The sequence below is a fragment of the Castanea sativa genome, chromosome 2 (genome assembly GCF_040712315.1).
Source record: "Castanea sativa cultivar Marrone di Chiusa Pesio chromosome 2, ASM4071231v1".
Taxonomy (NCBI): Eukaryota; Viridiplantae; Streptophyta; class Magnoliopsida; order Fagales; family Fagaceae; genus Castanea; species Castanea sativa.
Genome location: NC_134014.1, coordinates 49,632,772 through 49,655,624, shown reverse-complemented (window position 1 = coordinate 49,655,624; position 22,853 = coordinate 49,632,772). Strand labels below are relative to the sequence as shown.

Sequence of the window (22,853 nt, the reverse complement as noted above, 5' to 3'; positions counted from 1 at the left end):
TTTACCGACCCGACCCCTTGAGATTTTGAGAAAAAAATTACTATCATTTAATTAAGGCTTAAATTGTCTTTTAGTTTTTCTAACTTGTTCTAAAAATAAAATTCCATTAAGTTCCCTTTTAAAATTCTTTTGGAATTTCCTTAAATTTTTTTAATTAATCAAGAAAACCCTTTAAATTGTGCAAAGAACACACACCAAACAAACAAACAAAAAATCATCTGGGCCATTAAAAATAAATAATTTTTTTTCTATTTTTAACAAATTTTCAAAATTAATTAAATATATGAGTATATATAGACACACACACCATCACTCGACTCACTATGCTTTAGCCTCCACGCTACCATCGCAGACTTGCACTGAATCACTAAGTTGTCGAATGATCATAGAACTCGTCATGCCTTGTATCTTTGTGGCTCGACTCAACATTTCACATTTGTCATAGGTCTACTTTGAAGTCTTTAACCTACACCCAACCAATTAATGACTTGATCTTACTTCGCATCCGAACAGATCACACACACACAATATCATTGCTTTTTTGAAAGCTAGGTATAAAATAAATATTAGTCAATAAACTTTTAATGTTTAGGCTAAAATGCAAAACTGACCCTCTAACTTCCTTTAGATTTTATTTCAGTCTTCTAACTTTGCGTTCGTTCATTTTAGTCCTCTAAATTTCAGATTTATTCAATTAAGGCATTTTCGTTAACTTTTGTTAAAAATTTTTGAAAAAAAAAAATTTGAAAATTTTTTTTCAATCATTAATTGAATTTTTTAATTTAAAAAATTTGAAGAAAATTTTATAAAATTGAAAAATTAACCACAACATATAACAAAAGTTGATGGAAAATCCTTAATTGAATAAATTTGAAAGTTAAAGGACTGAAATGAATAAATGCAAAGTTAGAGGATTGAAATGAAATCTGAAAAAACTTAGAGGGTCAATTTTGCATTTTACCCTAATGTTTATCATATATTCTTTGTTTATATTTGATAATTGCTTGCTATTTACTTGTTTCTTTTTGTACATCTAAATTTGATAATAGTGATTTGAGTAATTGAGTTAATTTTATATACTTAAATATGATTTTTATATTTGATAATAGAAAATTGGATTATTATTTTACTAAGGTATTGAAATAAGGAAAAATTTATACTTGAATGGTTTGATTTTGTCTTTGCGCACATAAACATAATATGCACTTCACATTTTATAAAAAAAAAAAAATTGGCTATATAACTCATTTATATAATTCAATATTTAGACTTCAAAGTGTAAGTAATCTATGAAGAAGCCATCCATAATTGATGCATATTTTAGAAAGGTGTTCAAATTTTAGAAGCTGATGTTCAATCCTCTATCCCGAATCCTAAAACTCTAGATATTGATTGCCTAGAAAATCTTAAAGCTATAAACCTAAATACAAAGATGTTACTAGAAACTTTTGGTCCAAATCAATTATAAATAATTTAAGTATTCTAAAAGAACATAGGACACCACTTTTTTGAGCTAAATTTAATCCATGAAATAAATTATTTATTTTGAGTCAAGTTTATTTTTTAATCTTTTTACTTGAGAATTTTGTTATATCTAACTCGGCTAAAAAAAAAAAAAAAGGTTTCTTGTTCTACCACTGCATGCTGGGGTTTTTTTTTTTTTTTTCACCTTGAAAAAAAAAAAACACGGAAAAAAACCATAGATTGTTCCTGATGGGAAATATCATATTTATGGCTATATATATATGTATATATATATATATAATTAATCAAAAGGCCAGGGAAAGGATGTGTTTTTCCATGTACTCTATATATATATATCACATAGAAAACCTATTGCAAAAGTTTGAATGTTCTCTCTTAAAGTTTAAAATATTTAAATTGGGTAAAAAAACACACAAAAAAATCTTTGAAAAATATATATACAAATGTGTTTGGCAAGAACTATACGTTGATAGCTTAGTTGCTTAAATGTAAGGATGAAAAATGACTTTAAACAAAGACTAAATAAATCAACCTATAAATTTATAAGCTTAAGTAAATACACAATATGTGTTTGACAATACTTATTTTGGGAATCAAAAACAATTTTAAGACATCATAACTAATTTGTATCGGATGGGCATAATGAATCCACAATGGGAGATTTTAACAAGAATGATATGTTAAAAATATGGATTAAGAACACAGAGAAAACACTTGCTTAGGAAAATAATATCTTAGAACAAGCATTCATTCACTCTCTATTCACATTCTACTTTTCTCTTTCTAAAGTTTCTACTCCCCTGATAAGGCATGTTCAGCTTTTCTTTATACTCTCGTCTCACCCTCTTTCCTTGTCATCATGAAGCTAATGAGATACTTGTCCCATTGGGCACCTCCTACCTCTTTCTTATCATGCCTTAGAACAAGCATACATTCACTCTCGATTCATATTATCTTTTTCTCTCTCTAAAGTAGGGGTGTCCATGCAGCCTGTGGACCCACCCAACCCAGTCAAACCGCCCGCGTTCGACCCGCAGCCATTCGATCCGACGACTCCTGTGGTCGGACGCGGGTTCCAACCTCTCTAACCCAATCCAGCGGGTCGGTTGTTAGTTTTCCATTTCAAATCCAATAAAACTCAACCCGAACCAAAAGCTTTAACATTTCTGGTGATATATTAAGCATTTCGGACCAAATTCAGCAAGATCTCGTTGTGATCCGTTGAGATCTGGTCCAGATCCTTCGAGATTCAACGAGATCTCCCTGTTATTTGACAAAATCTAGGCTAGATCTTGACGGATCTAGCCAGATCTCGCCGGATCCAACCAAATATTGACCTCGGTGATAAAACTCGAAATTGACTTGATACATGACCAAATAGTTCGGGTCATACTTTCATCCACCCGAGTCATTCAGGTCGAGTCCGAGTTGGGCACAAACTTAACCCGGCCTAACCCATGGATAGCCCTACTCTAAAATTGCTAGTCCCCTGATAAGGCACGTTCAGCTTCTCTTTATACTCCTGTCTCGCCCTCTTTCCTAGAACATGCTGTCATCATATAGCTGGTGAGATACTTGTCTCAGCGGACACCTCCTCCCTCTTTCTTATGATGAAGATGGACTTTTAAGACTTAAAGCATTGTTCAGGCCAGCCATTTAGTAATAAATATGATTGTGCTAGACATCTGGGTCTAATTAACGTGGAAGTGACTATTACTTTGTCAAGAAGCTTTCCTCTGGGTCCTTATACGTTTTTGCATGACCTTATGATTTTCCCCAAATGTTCCAAGGATGCTAAGGTCCTCGGTAACTTTACCTGTGGGGCTGCTTCTAACAGACTTTGGCGAACGAGCATAGGATTGTCCTCCATGGTCGGACCTCAACTTATTGGGCTCAAGATCTTATTTTATTAGTAGGAACTTGGTCGATCCCCTAGGAAGGCCCAATATTATTTAAGGCTAATACCACTCCGCTACACTTATGTTTTAATAACTTATTTATTTAGAGGGAGAAAAATGACTTTAAATAAATAATTTCGCTAAGATGCACTTCAAAATTCTGGTTTGGATTTGGTACGATACCTCTTAATCACTCATAAAAATTTCAACTTTTTAGCTCTTTACTTTTTCAGCCTTTTAACTTTTTTTAATCTAATAGCTAAGATTAAAAGTTACTTTATTAAATTTTGATTTCTAACCATTCAAAAATTTGCACCTAGTATTGGTGCTCAATTCTATGAAACAAGATACATTTTAAAGACAACTAAATCTTTCAACATTTTCACACTACCCTTGTTTTAAGTTATAGTGGGTTTGAGTAATATTTATATATATAATTCATTATTTTGATCTATGGTGAGTTGATACCTCAATTTATTATAAAAATGTATTGTGTCCATAAAACAACTCAAAAATAAATTAGCAAGTTTTAATAATAATTCAATAGTTATAGAAAAATGATATAAACTCTGAACTTCTTTGTTCGAGACACTAAAATGAATTACAAAACTTTTGGCAATTTTTTTTTTAAAATTTTTTTGAGAATATATTAGCAAATTAGCTAATACTTAAACAAATGCTAGCTTCTCAGCATGCGCTTACGTGTGTGCTCAAAAGTTCTTCTATGATTTTAGTAAAAGTTAATAATTTGAATTCAGTATAATTTGCGATTGCTATATTTTTCAATCACAAAATACCTAGGAGTATGAGAAAAAAAAATATAGAGGTGTGATGAGTGTTATGTGTTTGTGGATATAAATTTTTTTTCATCACACCCTTAGGTATTCGGTGATATAGAGATTTATTATTAGAATAAGAAAAAATATTTTTTTCATTTTTACATTAAATTGGAAAAAAAATTCAATCTAAATAAGAAAAACTCCTTAAATAATAATATAGAAGATTAAGCAAACACACGCTAAAGTGATCATTAAACTTTTGTTATAAAATTTTCAATTTACTCAACTTTTTCTTAATTTGATTAATATTAAATTCTTTCGTAAGTATTGTCCCACAAAATTTGTCGACGACTTCGTAAATTTCAACATTGTCCCGAGTCTTTAGGTACAAAGACTCTCAAGGCTCATGTATTTTCTTTCTTCAAATTACTTGTTACTATTATTATTATTTTAAAAGTAAAAAAAGGTAGAAGATCGTGTATTGAATCATTGATTCTGTAGAAGGCTCGGCTTATAAGGCTCGGCTCCATTTCGGCTCAGGAAGATTTCGATGGCGTCAGCGTATCATCGCCTACATGCTAATACTACGCGGTGCTCGGTGCGACCTATCTGCGACTTACGGAGTGCTGGATACATCCACTCAAACACACATTTTTAATTTTTAAATAATATTATACATTTTTTTATCCACACCTATTTTTCACATGTTTTTAAATAATAAAATATATATTTTCAAACACGTGTACCAAACACCCTCTAAATATTTTCATAAACAAGATATTTCGATGCAATACCTACAGTTCACGACAAATTTCACAACAAAATTTTTAAGATCAAATAAAAAACTCAATTATTATTACAATTGTCTACACTTTGGATTATAAGTAATAGAGAAAACATAGTAGGTTGATATTAGAGAAAAAGTAGTGAGTTTATATAAAAGTAACAGACAATCAATCACAAGTAATTGTAATTATGATTTTTCTTTTTATGTGGTACTAGAATTACTCATTTTACGATATAATTAAGTATTAATTTGTGATGATTCTAAAAAAAATTATCAATTTGTGATTAGTGTACAATAATGATGTAATCCAATCATAAAAACATTTCAAAGTTGTCAATTCCATTTAAGTAACCACTTCAATCTATTCATACTTTTGGTACAAAATTTGTATGTATAAACTTCTATTTTGGTATATATATATAAGAGATAGTTTATTTGAGCATATCATTTTGGGGGTTTAGATAATTTTATTATATTCATAAATATTATGTCGGTGGAAGAGACATAAGGAGTAATATAAAAGATCGAATAGAATATAAACTTAGAAAATATTTTAATAATTAGTTAGTAACTCGTATATATATATACACACACACACGAATTACTAACTAGTTATTATAATTTAGCCAAGCAAAAGTTGCAAAACCATTTTACACAACAAACAAACTATTTACCAATATATATATTAATTTAGCCTTTTGAAAGGTTCTAAGGTAACAAATAACACCATGAGTTATTGGTTATAGTAACTCATGGTGAGTTGTTATAGTAACAAATAACACCATGAGCAAAACACATAATCATTATATATGTTCTCTTCTTCATAGTCATTGCAACAAAATCTCTTCTTCATAGAGTATTCTTCTTATGTTTACGACGACCTAATATGAATTAAATATGTTTTAGAACCCTAGTACATAGATCCCCAAGTCTTTGGTCATATGGACTGCAAATTGAGAAATCAGTTTACTTGAGGCTCGATCAATCGACTAGAGTCAAGGTACAAGTCAAGCTTTAATGAAGCTCAATTGATCGAGCTACAATTGAGGCAATCGACTCAACAGCTAGTGTCTTCAATGTAAATCTTCAAACACTATCTTAAACTCTAAATCCATTACAATTAAACAAGATTTTGGAAAGGAGTAGTTTACGAACACACAATCATTTTGACCCTAACAATCAATTCCGATATGGCACCTACAAAACAAAATATCTACTATTGTGACTGGATACTGATAGGTTACTCTGAAAATGTGTGCATTGCATCTATGGATTTTTTTTTTTAAATACCTATATTGTACTTGGTTTTGAGTCTCTTATTTTAAATACTCCAATATCCACACGCACATAAATATCAGGCAGAGACTTAAAATTAAATGAAGGCGTAAATGCACTTTTAGTCTCTATATTTTGACCCGATTTCTATTTTGGTCCCTATATTTTATTTTTACCACTTTTAGTCCCTAAACCAATTAACGCGTTCTATTTTAGTTCTTACCGTCAACCAACTAACAGAAAATGCTGACGTGGCTAACGGCACAGTAAAATAATAATTACAAAATCTATTTTGGCATTAAAAAATTGCCACGTCAGAATTTAAATTAAAAAAAAAATTTCTTAATTTTAACTATATGAAAAAAAATTAAAAACAAAAAATCAAGCCTAGAATGGTTCATGTTCTTCATCTCTTCCCCAGAATGGCTCATCTTCTTCCTCAAATAACTTGTTGCCCAGAAAATTATAAAAATCAATATTTTTGTTTCTATTCTTACATTTGCTTAGCAACCAAACATGCAAAACACTTAGCAATCTTCAAATGAGACCAAAACCCAACAATCACAAAAATACCAAAACACATCTCAACCAAAACACTAAAACATCTCTATCGGACCCAACCAATCAAACTCCAAACATCAAAACTCAACCAAACACAACAATAGACCAAGAACATCCTCCACCGATCCACCACCTTCAAACCCCACCAATGGCCAAAAAATCCAGATCTACCCACCACTTGTGAGCCCAGCTGACCACCGCCACCCAGATCTAAAAAATTTCCTTTCACAAACCCATATTATCCCTTTTCAAATTTATCAAAAATCCAAAAGAAATACAGTAGACTCAATCCAGATAAAGAGAGAGCGAGATGAGAAAGACAAGCACTTGTGGGAGCAGATTTCATCGGAGATGAGAGAAATCGATCGCCCACTATGTGCACCGACAACAGCGACATCATCGTCATTGCCTCTCGCGACAAATCCATCAGCCTCTGGAACCTCACCAAGGACGAGCCACTCCCACTTCGTCGAGGACATGGTCTCTCCTCCGACGGCCAGTTCGCTCTCTCCGGCTCCTGGGACGGCAAGCTCCGCCTCTGGGACCTCCAGGCCGGCGTCTCTACCCGCCTCTTCGTCGGCCACACCAAAGACGTCCTCTCCGTCGCTTTCTCAATCAACAACCGTCAGATCGTCTCTGCTTCCCATGACCGCACAATCAAGCTCTGGAACACCAGGACTGGGTCTCGTGCGTTCCTTTCCCTCGGAGAATGCTTCTCGTGCGTTCGTTTCAGCCCCTAAGAAAACAAATCTAAATCCATCATTTTTTTTGTTTTTAATTATTTTTTTTATAATTTTTATAATTTTTTTATATTTTTAAACTGATAAATTTAATTTTTTAAATTAGATGCTGAGTGGACGCTGACGTGGATGTCAAAGTAGCATTTTTAATATTATTTTAATAGACACGTCAGTATTTACTGTGCAAACAGTGCACTCTGTTTGCCACGTCAGTATTTTCTGTTAGTTGGGTGACGGTAAGGACCAAAATAGAACGCGTTAATTGGTTTAGAGACTAAAAGTGGTAAAAATAAAATGTAGAGACTAAAATAGAAATCGGGTCAAAATGTAGGGACTAAAAGTACATTTACGCCTTAAATGAAAGGTCATATTCACTTGATCAAACAATGACCACTCATTGAATATCAATAAAAATTTAACTTCGATTAGTAAACGAGAGTTGTAAAAATTAAGAATTATAGTTACAAATTAATAAACATTTTGCTTAGTTTAACATTTGAAAGTTGAGCAACATATTTTTAATCGTGGGAATGATTTATCTATCCTTAGGGTCCGTTTGGATACAGCTGAAAACTGAAAACTGAAAACACTGTAGCAAAATAATTTTTAAATGTGTGAATAGTATTGTGAGTCTCATTTTTAATTTTAAAAAACCTGAAAAGTACATGAATAGTGCACCACTGTGCGGTTACTGTTCACGCACAGTGGTAAACAGTATATGATGTCTCTGTTGGAACATGTGCGCAGGAAGGAAAAAAGAAAAAAAAAAAATCTCAAACATGAAACGCCAGACGCAGACTCCCTATCCAAACTAAGCTTTAATGGATTTTTTGCTTGGCATCAAATATTAAAAGTCACTGCACATCCAAACCAAATTATTCTAAATTACAATAATTGTAAGCAATTCAATTTGTCTCCTTGCACCTTGTTTCATGTGAAAATGAAGTTGATTTTTTTTTTAAAAAAAAAGCCAATCTATCAAAAATCAAATGAATGTTAGTTAGCTTATTTTGGTATTTGTCCTAATTTTTTTAATGGCTGACTGAATGAGGAATTTGTGGAAAGAGAAACAGAGAGAGAGAGAGAGAGAGTTCAGAGTTTCCATTCATTTGATTAGATGGATAGAAAAAGTGAAGAAAGGAAGGAAACTCTCCTTCTTTTTAGATTCTGGCATTATGGCCCACCAAAAAATGGGCCATTTCCAGTCCTAAAACATGTTTGGTCTTGTTCAAAACAAAGCCGTAAAACCTCTATAATGGCCCAAGAAAAAGAGAATAAGTTAAACCTCTAAAAGTTAACAAAAGCTCCAAGAAGTTCAATTTATCAGGTGCTTGTTTGATATGGCCATGTAATTCCTTTATTTATATCTGCTGTAGTAAATTCTTGTTGGGTAGATTAGCAGTGGAAGAATTAATGTCCTTCCCTCATATAACATAGACAATATATATCATACGTGCCTTGATATCAACATGTTTGGAATCTAGATGGATTGAGCTATTTAGGATAAGGTAACAGATAACTACGAATATAATGAAAGATGATTCAATTCAATGCTAGTCTCTCTTTCAGGAATTGGACTAGTTACCTTCTACATGGCTAAGAGGAGAAACCCACTAAATTATCACCAAAAAAGTGGATCAGACCGACCAATTTCTTGTCCAAAAAGCTTGTGGTGCATAATAAGTTAAGAGTTTTTGTCACATGCAGCTCTTGTGTGGTCAATTTACACAAGAAAACAATCCATCAATACGGTTCCTACGCAATACAAGGCCTTTTAAAGCAGTTCCCAACCTGGGATAGGCAAAGCACACGCGGGGTTTCAGCTGTAGTATGTTCATCATAGAATCAGAGCCCACCATTCTATGTGACAATACATATGCATTAGTAATGGGGAGGGACCCTTACATACATCTCTGTTTAACAACAGGAACAACTGTGGTTGGCTTCTCAAGTTTCCAGTCCTCATTGTCTGGCTCTGGCTGAGTTTTGAGCATGTGGAATATGAGAAGGTCTACGACTACAAATTATTCCACAACTTATTTGCTACAACTCTGTGTAGATGCTCATTTTTTTTTTTTAGCCCAACAGCAGGAGGAAAGCCCAAAGACGTGGATAGAAAAATGCAATTAAACCCAAGTAGCAGGAATAATGGATCATGAAGCAAGCAAATGGACCTTGAAGAAGTAAGTGGGCCTAAGAAGGACCGGAAGAAAGAAATAACAAACCCATGGGCTATATAGATGTGGAAAAGCAAGAATGGGCCACAGCCGTCACGGCAGGCCCAAAGCAATGTAAATAAAGAAAGTAAGAGGTAAAGGAGAATCCATGAGCCCCAAGGAGTAAGCAAGAAGCACTTGGGCCAAAGAAGCCCAAGAAGTCAGTAAAAGCCCATGGGAAGTATAGAATTGGAAAAGGGTCAAGGATGCCTCAAGAAAGTAAACGGGCCAAGGATGCCAAGGGAAAGTAGGTGGGATAAGGGAGTCCACAAGTAGTCAAGGGCCCAATAAGTTTATTGGGCTTTTAGAAAAAGAATGAATAGAAAAGACCGGAAAGGCCCAGCGGATTTGGGTTAAGCAAACCTCACGGCAGGCATAGTAGAATGGCGTGGTAAGAAACAAATGACAAGGGTTGGAAGCATAAGAATAGCCCACAAACGGGCAAGGCCTAGCCTCTAAGAGAAGCAAACCATAAATGTAAAGTCAGGGAAAGTAGCCCATGCCATTAGAAGTCAAAGGTGAACGGCAGACAGGGCAGATTGACTTTCAGACCGCGGTAGATGCATGAGCAGCAGACAGAACTTGGATGAGCATAGAGGTAAAGCACGCACAAGACCCAGGCACGCACAAGACCCAGGCACTACCAGCTTGTACCTAGCCAATACAGGAAATGGTGAGGTCATGGGTCAGAGGTAAGAGGGTATGGTTTGGCGGTGGGGAGGGGGAAAGACCCATTTTTGTGTTTCTTGCTCAAGCTCTTTTGGAGGCAATGTCCTGCTGGGATGACATACCACCCAAAAGAGGCAAAGCTGAGCTGGAACCACTAGGTGCATGCCATGAGGGACGGAGAGAAGGAGAGTATTTACACTGTAGTAGGTAAGAGTGCCACGGCAAGCGAGTAAACAAGAGAGCCTTCTTTGTCTGGTGAGGTGGAGAGGCGCGGCTAGTGCAGGCTGGGCGACTGACCAGTCAATGATGGTCGGCAAGGACACCCACACCAGACAAAAACGGTTAAAGGCTAAAATGGTAAAAGCCAAGTACGGCTGGCACTATATAAGGAGCCTTCACTGTGCACAGCAATGTGGGACAGAAACCTCAGGGATAATCACTAGAATCAGAAAAGAAAGTGAGAGTAAGAAAACAATAAGGAAAGAGAGAGAATCAAAGAAAGGAGAGTAAAAAAAGAAAAGAAAGAAAGGAAAGGATTTACGAACAGAGAGAAGAAATAAAAAGAAAACAGAGAGAACTGAGTGGTAGGCATGCACCGAATGGGTCAATCTCCCTCTCCCTTTTCAACCCATGCTCTCTGGTAACAAAAAAGAGACCTTGCAAAAATACAGGTCATTTAGGCACGCCCCTTCAAAGCCGCTAATTTCCCCTTCCATAAGAGATTAGTCGCATTGAAGATGTGGTTTTCCCTTCTTGACTTAGACTTGGCAATAACTTAACACGGCAGACTAACATTTACTTTCTTTTTTTTATAAGCTTACTGTTGTTCATTCAATACTTGTTATTTTGTTGTTGTTTTGTAAAACGAGCAACCCTTATCAAAGCCTACTGTTTATTTTATCTGAATCCTAAAGGAATTTTCATTACTGTCCTTGTTATATTTGCTTGCCGTAGTTAATATGACAGTTCTGCCTGCCATGGATGTATGACCAAAGCCTAATCAATAGAGGCATTGTTTGCGCGCAAGCCGGATCAAGAAGGTTTGCTCTTGGACCGATCCCAACTCCCTGATCTAGAAATCTTTAGGCTTAGTGTTGCAGCAGGCGGCCTAACCCAACACTTGCAAAAAAAAAAAGGCCCACACACTCTGCTTGGCAAACTGTGAGTAGTTAACCATCACTTACACATAAATCCATTTTTTTTTTATTAATCACATTCTGCCGTGTCACAGTTTTGGCAAGAAGTTATAAAAAATTTTATGGTTTGCTTCTCAAGTTTTCTGTGATCCAGTCCCCATAGTCTGGCTGTGTTGCGAGCATGTGGGATATTCTTCCAATCCTCATACCGAAGTTCACAATTGAATTGCTTTGCATCCTAGAAAGGTAGAGAAGAGAAACATTGTCCTTTCAAAATTTAATTTCTTTCGCAACTTTTTAGGCTAACTAGTATCACTTTAACATAGGTCCATTGCTAATGTTTTTATTAATTTTTTTTATTTAACAATATGCATCAATTATGACATATTATCTCAGTTGTTTTGAAGAAAAAAAAAGAGATGTAAAATTCTTGTGTCACTAAACTTGTTACTATTACTTAGAGGTTTGTTATGTGAAGTGTGCTATAGTTTTCTTGGTAGGATTTTTTGAGTGGTACAGGATGTGCAATCAAATAATGAATTGGGGTATGGGAAAGACTTCGTATATATTTTATGAATGACTTGCTTGGGGATCGATTATGGACGTATTAATTAAATGGAAAACTGACTTGTATGATAAGCTTCTAGGTCACAATTTCTGTTTCTTTTTTTCTCCTACCAAATGATTAGCGCAACTTCAAATTCAAAAGCACCGTAACTTGTTGATTTGGGTAATGATAACTCCTTGAAAAAAGCCACCAAAAGCAAGAACTCCTACACAGTAGTACAGTACATATAATGATCAACTCTCTTTAGTCTTTATGTCCATGGCACTTGTCAATGACCAAAACTTGCTTGCTGGTGTTGTAACTTGTAAGAGCTTATTCCCAGTACTTCTCCCTAGCTAAACTACCTAAAAACTAGATTGAGCTTTAGTACAGCTTAGTTTGCACTTTCTTGCACAAGTTGAAGGACAAGAAACTTCCATAAGAGTAAGACTGCAAAACCCCCCAAAAGACATTTTGACATGATAATGATGTGTTTCAATGTGGAACATATGAACTAACTTAATTTGTTTTAAAAGATGGGCAAAAATCAAGCTTGACAAGAAGACAAATACGCCACTTATCACGAATTTTCTTTGTGTAGTTTACTAATACCACGAGGCACGAGTCAATTTTCTCATCTGGCAAAAAAGAAAAAATCAAAATCATGTTGGTAATAAAGTCTACGAAATCTCTAGTTGGGCCATGAGCCAGCTATAGTAGGGCCCAGTACAACCTTAAAATCGTAACCACAATGAGCAACTAGCACCTAATCCTCTTATTAAAACCATGAGCTTGTAATATTTTTCCAAAACCAAATGGAATTTAGTGCCTGTTTGATACAGTTTATTTTTCTTCAAAAATGGACTAAAAAGTTGGTAATTTGAAAAAGTATTGCTTTAAAACAATATGTCAAATGGTCATTAAAGTAGCAAACTTTAGTAGGGGAAAAGGGATTTGTGAATTTTATAGACATATATGCATGCATGTATTATGTGCATAGTGTACTCTTTGATATTCCAATCCAATTAAGGAAATTGGAAGGAGAGGAATAGAGTTAAGAGGCAAAAGCGATTACAGCATTTACCAAAATCTGAATCCCACAAAAATGTATCAATCAAGCAGATGGAATTGGAAATGCTACACATGGTTTTATATTGAGAGCTAGGCCTATTTGTATTTCCAGGAGAAGATAATGGATGGTCAAGGTTGAGTTCATTGCTTCAAAAGCGAAGAGAAACAGACAGAAATGGTTTCAATGAGTTCCCATATGCTTTTTAGACGTAGAAAAGAGAGAGGTCTTTTTGTTTTGGGCTTTAGCTCATGGGGCCTAGGAGAGCTGGTGTGCATAAAAATCCAACATGATGGGTACAAAACAAAGAAAGAAAGAAAGAGAAACAAATAAAAAAGTGAGAAAGGAAGATAAATAAAATATGATAGGGTGGGTGGGGTTATGTAAAGTATGGACTATGGATACCCTAATGGTAGGCAGCTTTTCTCTTTCGCTTTTGTTTCCAATTTTATGAGTGGTGTCTAAAAGCTAATTTGAAAAGTATAGAACTCAAGACTTTCCTGTCATCTCTTTTAATATAATGTATAGAAGGTTTAGACCGTTTGGTAGGACTAATGAATACTCCTAGATCACGTATATTATATATACAAGATAGTAATAGCATTCTCATCAAGTGTGTCAAATGTTAAATATTTAGCATTTGACACACTAAACACCAAAAATAGAGCATCATGAGGTGTGTTAAATGTGTCAAAATTTTGAAACATGCTACAATAAACTCTCATCTTTAGCACAGTACGGACAGATATGGCATATGATTTTATTATTTTTTATTCAACTTTCTCTCTCATCCCAATTAAAATATCTCTTCAGAGCATCACGTTCAGCCACACATTCAGCTTTTCCATCTCCACTCTCCCATACCCTTTTCTTCTCCCCTCTTCCCTTTTGCTCTATTCTCTTCCTATTCATGAAGCATGAGCCACCACCGATTTCCTCTCTGCCATCTCACAAATTCAATCATCATTGATCTATAAAATCTCCTTCACCATTTTTTTTCCCTTTTGTTCGCTATCTCCTCTCTGTTCTATCTCATACACTGAATCGGTTTAGTTCATCTCAGAGTCGTCGATTCGCTGTTCAATCTCGACATCGCCGATTCGCTGTTCAATCTCAATATTGCCGAGTCGCAGATTCCCTGTGTGGGTTTTGGGTCATTGATTGATCGGTTGTGTTGGGATTTTGGGCTGGTGGTGGTGTCGTGGTTGTGGCGGTGGTTGGTTGAGTTTTGGGCCGGCGATGTTTGTGGCTGTAGTGGGCTGACGGTGTTTGTTGAAGATTTTGAGTTTTTTATATATATATTTTTTCTCTTTTGTTGAGGTTTTTGGATTTGGAATTTATTGGAGATCCAGTGATTGTGATTGTAGTTTGTGGCAGTTGATTTGCCGTTGGTGGTGATTTGCCGTTGCCGTTATTATTGGTGGTTAGTTTATGGCGATTTTGAGTTAATATATTATTTAATGTGTTGGATATATTATTTTAAAGTATAGAATTGAAGAATAGAACATGTGATAAATGGTGAATTGTAAAATGGTGTGTTAAAATAATAAAGTAAGCTTTTGGTATGTTAAAATGACATTTTTTATAAGAGAGCTGATGAGAATGCTCTAAGAATACAAGCAAACTATATATTCTACATTTTTCAAAAGAAAAAAAGAAAAGAAAAAAAAGCAAACCATTAATATTCCACTTTATACAACCAATTAAAAAATTATAGGCCAAAATGAAAGCTGCAACCTTTATATTCGGCTAAAATTCATTTTAGTTATCTAATTTTACTTTTGTTCAATTGAGTTTACTAAGTTTAAAATTTATTCAATTCAAATCTTCTACTCAATTCCATTAAAATTTTTTATTTGCAATTAACTAGTAAAAAAAATTTATGAAAAATTTATATAAAAATAATAAAAATAATTTTTGAAAAAGAAACATAATTCCTCATTTTTGTTAACAACAAATTTTTTAACAAAATTAGACGCAGGTTTGAATTGAATAATTTTGAAATTTAGAGGACTTAATTAAATAAAAGTAAAGTTATTGGTATGAAATGAATTTCAGCTAAATTTAGAGAATGTAATTTGTATTTTAGCCAAAATTACATTTTTCTACCCTAAATTATATCACATTTTATACTTTGCCCCTTGAACTATTGAAATGCACGATTGTCCACCAAAGTTATAACTTTTTTGTACTTAACTCACTGCCATTTGTTTTGGGATTACGCCTAACAAAATTTAGTATTAAAATGCCAATTTAACCCTCTCTCCAAAACATACAGTAGATAATAAATTAATTTTTTGATGCTACATTTTGTTAAAATTAATTGAAAAAGTGACAGGAGAGGATAAAGTATTACCTAGGATACCCAAAGTATAATTTTTAGAGAAAAAGTGTAATTTCAAAAAAAAAAAAAAATCAAAAAGAAGTTTAGTGGCTTACTCATTACCTAGGATACCAAAAGAAAATTAATAAATTTGGGAGATAAAATACTATACATAATTCATAACAGGATCCCCTCAATTTTATTAAAATATATGAAGCAAGATTATTTCATAGTTAGCATTTTATTTTTTTTTAAATTTGTGGGTTTTAGTTAATTCAATCAGTAAAAAACGTTTATCATGAAGCGGGCAACATAAGTTGAATTTATATCTTATCTATTAAAAAAATATTCTTGGATTTGATAGTTAATAGAGTGACACATGCATGTGGTAGGGGATACACTTTTGAAGTTATAATATTTAATTTTAACCATAAAATAAATCTATTTTAAACGAAGATGATCTTTAATACCTGTAGTCCTTAGATGACAATTCATGGCCGCAGGTTTTGTACTGCTGCTAAACAAAGGCCTAGGCTCTCATCAATGAAAAATATTTCAGTTGAGTTGAATTAAAATCCATTATTGGCTAATCTTTACTGGATTAACTTGTTAGAATACAAGTTCAACAAGCTTTAAGCCAATTTATTATTATATTACACTTAGGCTCCGTTTAATTCATTGTAAAATAGTTTAATACAATTTAATACAATTAGACATTTATTAGTCTTCAACATAAATAATAATCAGTGTGGTACTAAACCCCATCTTCCTTAGACGAAGTGGAGGCCAAGCTCAAGGAGAAGAAAATCAGCGTGGCGTTGATTTTGTGGCGAAAGGTGTCTGGGCTATGAAGTTCTTTACCAACAAGGACTATAAAGGATTTGTAAGTAAGTTTCAAGCTTGTTTGTTGGGGAATATTGGGCTTTTGCCCTTATTTTGCAAAAAAAAAAAAGAAAAAAAAAGTAATGTCCCTATTTTGAAACTATTTAAGTCCGTGTTCCTGTTTTGAAACTTGATTTTAACAAAATCGAATTACAAGTAAAACTCGACATTAGCAATGTCGAGTTCTATGCATATTTTGCCACTTAATTTTAAAAAAATTAAGTGAAACTCGACTTTGCTAAAGTTGAGTTTCAATTAAAAATTTGCATATAACTCGATTTTGAGGATATCGAGTTTTATACCAAATTCGATTTTGTTAAAATCGAATTTCAAAAATAGGGACACGGACCTAAATAGTTTCAAAACAGAGACATATTGCTGTTATTTTTGCAAAATAAGGGCAAAAGCCCAATATCCGCTTGTTTGTTGAGGTGTGAGAAATGATGAGTTCAATGAGGTGAGGGAGTAGGGGTTCAGAGAGAATGAGCCATTTCAATTAACAAGAAAAAAAAAAAAAGAGGCTAAACTATGATATTCAAGTGTCAGTTTAGCTATTATGTACAATTTTAAAAAATCCTACTTATTCTATTTTTTCTCGATTTTTTGGTTTATTTATTTATTATTTATTTTTTATACCTTTTTAAGGTACAAATAGACTTTAGCATACTTTCAGCAAAAAATTAAATAAATTGTTCCCAAATAATGTTTTTGGATAAGGACCTTAGTAAAAATGTATGGATGTATTATTTATTTATGATCTATATTAGGCATATGGTGGAGCCCACTGGTGGGAGAGGTAACTGTTGGTCCATCTCAACTTGCCCCTCGCCTAGGAATGGCAACGGGTCAAGTTTTTTCATACCCGGACTCGACCCGCGGGCCCAAACATGCGACCTAGCCCGATTATTAAAAGGATTTTTTTATGAAGCCTAGACCCACCCCGCCGGGCCCCGTTTAGCCCAACTAGATTTGGGCCCAAGCGGTGGCCCAAATTGTGACCCAACCAAAAAAAAAGAATTGAAGCCCCAATTCATTTTTGCCTAGATTCAAGCCCTATGACATGCAGATTCAAGCCCATATAATGTGACCCAAAAGTCAAATTAGTCCAAATCATAGGCTATTAATCATAAATCAATAAATCACCTGTTAATTATAAATCTATAAATCAATAAATTATAGCTAATATCATAAATCAATAAATTGTAACTAAGATTATAAATCAATAAATCATCTAGCTAAGATAACCATTTAATCATAAATCAATAAATCATAGCTAAAATCACTTGCTAAACATAAAAATAAAATAAATCCAACAAGTCCAAGAAATAAGTATCACAAGTCCAACAAGTCCAAAAAATTAAAAAGTTAGAAAATAAATCTCACAAGTTGAGAATAATTACAACCCAAAAAATTAATCTAACAAGTCTAAGAAATTAAAAAGCTACTAAATTAATACAAAAAGTCTAATCTTCCATAGCTGTGACACAACTCTCATCCTCTTCATTAGGCTCCCCATCTTCAAGAATTGGTTGAAGTGTACAATCTCCAAACATAGTTGAAGAACCTACAACAATGAATTAAAAAATGGAACAAACTTCATCAAATTATAACTAGCAAATATAAAAATACAATTTTGATTTCTTTTGATAAATACAAATTAGCCAATTGCTAACCGTTGATTTCACTCCATAACCAATTTTGAGCACACATCATTGCCTCTATAGTCTTGGGATGAAGCCTACTTCGGTGTGGACTTAACAATCTTCCACTAGTGCTAAAGGTAGATTTTGTAGCAACAGTTGTGACATGAATGACTAAAATATCTCTGACAATCCTTTGTAAAGTATACTTGAGACTATCACTTTTCCACCATGCCAAAATATCAAAGTCTTCACTTTTCTTCAACACTCCCTTATCAATGAAATAATCAAATTCCATTCTAGCACTTCTATATTTCTTTGAACTACTTGAACTATTGTTCACAAACAAATCAAAAGATGGCATTGCCCCATTCAACCTACATTTCATTTGTGCCACATAATTTGAAGTACTTGTAAGCATATGAGAACTTCCTTCATTATCTACAGGAGACTCATCTACTTCTCCATACTCATCAACCAAATCATAACAAAGATTCTTAATTTTTTTCAATCTCCAAATCAGAATTATCACCATAAATGTTAGGATAATAAAACTCCAACAACTTCATCTTATATCTTGGATTCAAGATAGCACCAACAGCCATAACAACATTAACATTAGTCCAATAAGAATTAAATTTAGCAAGCATACTTTCTGTCATCCTATTTATCATCTCATTTGAAGACAAACTCCATTCATTCAATGCTATTTTCAACTCACACACCAAATTAAAATACATATTAGTTGTGGGGTGCTTATGACTAGAGAAAAACTCAATCACACTATAAAACAACTCCAACCTCCCACAAATATCTTTGGCTAACTCCCAATCTTAGTCATGTGGCAAACAAGTATAAGGTGCTTTACGTTTAGCCAAACGAGAGAAAACATCTTTATAAATCAACGCAATAGAAAGTATTAAGTAAGTTGAATTCCAACATGTCTTACAATTTAAGACCAACTCTTTCGTGCATTGAACACGCAATTGACGTGTATTTTCATCAAATTTCTGCCTCATTTTCGTGATCCAGTCCAATAAATCACACTATCACGAATCCTTTCAATACCATCACCAATAAGAGACAACCCATCTTGAATAATCAAATTCAAAATATGCGCAGCACACCTCATATGCAACATAGACCCACCCAACATAAGAAAACTAGTATCAAGTTTGTTCAAGAGAAGTCTTATCATGACATCATTAGTACTACAATTATCAACAGTTATTGTAGACAACTTCCTATCAATGTTCCACTCTAAAAAACAATCAACAAGGACTTCAGTAATGACATCTTTCGTGTGTGGAGAAGGAACATAAACAAACCTAGAAAAATAATAGGAATAATTATAACATAACTCTAAACATTCAATTTAACATAAAGTTTAAATATTCAATTTAACATAACTTAATAAACATTCTAAACATGAAGTCTTTAACATTCAATTTAACTCAATATCATAAACTCAATTTATATGGTTTAATAGATTTAACATTCACAGATAAAAAAATTACCTTAAAACCCGGCTTTGCAACGCCCAAGTTTAATCAATAAAGTGAGTGGTAATGACCATGAACCCTCTTTTTTTGTTACTCGAAGTCCACATATCAGTTGTCATTGCCATCCTACTTCCATTCTTGTCCGTCATCTTCAAAACTTTCTCCTTCTCATTATCATAAATTTTAAAAATATCACTCTTCAAAGTGTTTCTTGAGACAAATTTAAACAAAGGTTGAAGAGAACTCACAAATTCTCTAAATCCAATGTGGTCAACCATTGAAAGTGGGTACTCATGTAGGATGACCATACGAGCAAGATTATTCCTCACTTTGGCTTGATCAAATTGGTAAGCATTTAAACTCATCGTTCCATCCACCTTATTTTGTTGTCTAATTAACACTTGTTGTAGCATATTCCTTATATCTTTAAACTTCAATTGTGGACATATTGCTAAATGATTACGCAAATGGGTTGTACCTTGGCTAGAATCACTCAAGTAAAGCTTGCCATAATAATGGCATTGGGCTTTAAATTTCCCATCAACCTTCTTCCTTGCTAAATGCTCCCAAACATCTGAGGTATTCTTTCTTTTTCTACTTGTATCAACATCCTTATTTATACCATCTTGCCCTCCCTCTTCCTCTGTCCCTTGACTCCCTTCTTGTTCCTTTACCTCCAAGTCTTCCCCCACTAAGTCCACCATTGGCGATTTCGGACTCCCAATTGGTTCAGAAGTTTGGGAGTTAGGAATTATATCAATCAAAACAAATATTCACAAATTCATTATTACACATACTCATTGATTAATAGGCACAAATTCATAATTACACTGATTCATAAATATAGCTTAATACTATTAATCCAATCATAATTTAACATGATTAACTACAAATTCAAACGCTTAATCATTGTTTAATGGACATAAAGGTGATGATGATCCTGAGGGTGAGCTGCCAGAAGGTGACAATGGCGAGGGTGATCGTGAAAATAGCGAAAAAGATCGCATAGCTAGCAAGGGACAATGTCCGGTTCTCATGGGAGAGCCGCTTGGCAAGGGAGAACTAGATTTTTTTGAGTTTCCCATCTCTGTTTTAGGCACTGCATTCACAAAAAACAATAAATTGGGAATGTAAAATTTAATGAGAGAGTGTATGTGATGTTCCCTACAATTCAATTTTTTGGGAATGTAAAATTTAATGAGAATTTAGGGCATCAAAACTATTATAGACCTTTTGAGGACATTTAGCAATTCCTCATATTTTAAGGGAATAGTTATTACTAAGGAGTCATTCTTTATAATTAAAGTGAAACAAAAAAATCGATTAGATATTGTCTAGGAATATTTATTCCATTCTTAGGAATACAAAAGGTGAACCATGGTTTACCATGGAGCAGTTCTAGGTTTGGGTTTTTTTTTTTTTTTTTTTTTTGTTTAATGAAACTAAAGGGGTAAAAGTGAATCAAATTCGATGAAAATCCCGTTAAGATTTATGGTTTCAACACCAAAAACAAGATTCTTGTATAATCATTTGGCAGTATCTGTTTTACTTAAGAATGAAGCAGAAAAAGTTGTAAGACTTTTTATAGTTTATAAAAGTTGTAAGACTTCTAATTTCTTTCCTTTATCTTTCTCAGCTACTCAACCATTAGTTACTGAAAATTAATGATTTATTTATAGCTATTAAAAAGAAATACATACACTCTCAAAAATCATAATAGCACTTCACAAAGCTATTTCTTCTCTTGCATTCAAAAGCAAAAGCCAACGAAATTCTCTGCTTCCAAAGCGAAATGGCCAACCATCCAAATATTGCCAAACTCAACAAATACCATAAACCCAATACAAAACAAACAAAATTGAACAACTAAGTGAGCCAAAACACTAACCAATTGCTGCTGATTCGACCTCGAGTCACGGTCCGACTCATCGCTAGACACATCTTGGTACACGTACAATACATGTAGCCAATACCAAATATATCAATTTACAAAAAAAAAAAAAAAAGAAGAAGAAGAAGAGAAGTAGAGAATAGAACAGACCGATGGTGAGAGCTTGGGCAGTTGGGCCGAAGGTGAGATTAGGAGTGAGTGAGAGTGGGAGAGAAGAGAGGCGTCTGTGAGATGAAACTGAGTCCGAGTGAGATGAGAGGGAGAGGCAGTTGTGAGTGAGTGTGAGCTGAACTTTTAGTTTTAGGGTTAATATATATATAGGGGTATTTTAGTAATTTAGGATATAAGTATATAACTGGGTCGGGTTCGAGTCTAGGTTTGGGCCAGGTTTTATTAAAACCCAGACCCTACCCAAACCTGTTTCGGGTTTTTTTTTAAAACTCAAACCCGATCCTATTCTTTATCAGGCCAGGGGATCAGGCAGAAATTGTCATCCCTACCCTCGCCCCTAGGTTAAAAGGGCACCCCTATCCACCAAAGGTGGGTAGCTATCAATATCAAATTGATTTTATATATATATATATATATATATATATATATATATATATTTTTTTTTTTTTTTAGGGGTGTGCAGCCAACTCGTTGACCCGCCAAAACTGACCCGACTCAATCTAACCTGCCAAGTTGGGTCGGTTTTTAGGGCTTAGTGGGTTGGGTTGGGTTACAAAATTTTTTTTGATAGCGGGTTGGGTTGGGTTCAGGTCATAAAATTCCAAATCCGACCTGACCCACCCATATATTTAAAATATATTATATAATTAATAAGTTTTTAAAAATAACCAGCTCTTCCTCCTATCCTATATAAAAGTCAATATTAATGTATAACTAAGTTAGAATATTAGTTCGTATATTAATGTATATTTTGTTTATCAATTCAGGTGGCAGATGTGATGTATATTTTTTTTCTGTTCAATTTAATAATAATAGTAATAAAAATAATTGTCAAACCCATGGGTTCAACCTAACCCATGTGGGCTGGGTTGAATTTTTTAACCCACCATAGTAGCTTGGGTCAAAAAATCTCCTTAACCCGACCAAATCCGACTCATGCACACCCCTTTATATATATATATATATATATATATATATAGACACACACACCCATTTCTTATTAATTTTTACCATTATCAAATCGCATTCATCATAGATTATAACTTGTGTACTAAATGTCTAAATCCAAATGAACCTAACTAAAATCAATTCTTTTTTTTTTTATATATATATATACACACGTCACCTTCTATCTCTAGCACCTTTAACCTGCACAAATTATCTATACCTCCTGCCACTGGCAACATCATTTCTCTTGGTCCATAGTCCAAATATAATAAATACCAAATAATTCCTTACTTTTTCTATGATCACTATATATATTTTTTTTATGTTTTTTTTT

General features: G+C 33.7%; 1 protein-coding gene across 1 annotated transcript; it reads left to right on the top strand.

Annotated features, from left to right (window-relative positions):
- The first annotated feature begins 7,159 nt into the window (after positions 1 to 7,159).
- LOC142625467 (small ribosomal subunit protein RACK1x-like) lies at positions 7,160 to 7,525 on the top strand. Its single transcript, XM_075799119.1, has one exon. It carries the CDS (start codon positions 7,160 to 7,162, stop codon positions 7,523 to 7,525), a length of 366 nt encoding a protein of 121 aa, XP_075655234.1.
- The last annotated feature ends 15,328 nt before the right edge of the window (positions 7,526 to 22,853 follow it).

Coding starts and splice junctions, on each gene's coding strand:
- LOC142625467 (XM_075799119.1), top strand. CDS start 7,160: ATGTGCACCGACAACAGCGACATCATCGTCATTGCCTCTCGCGACAAA.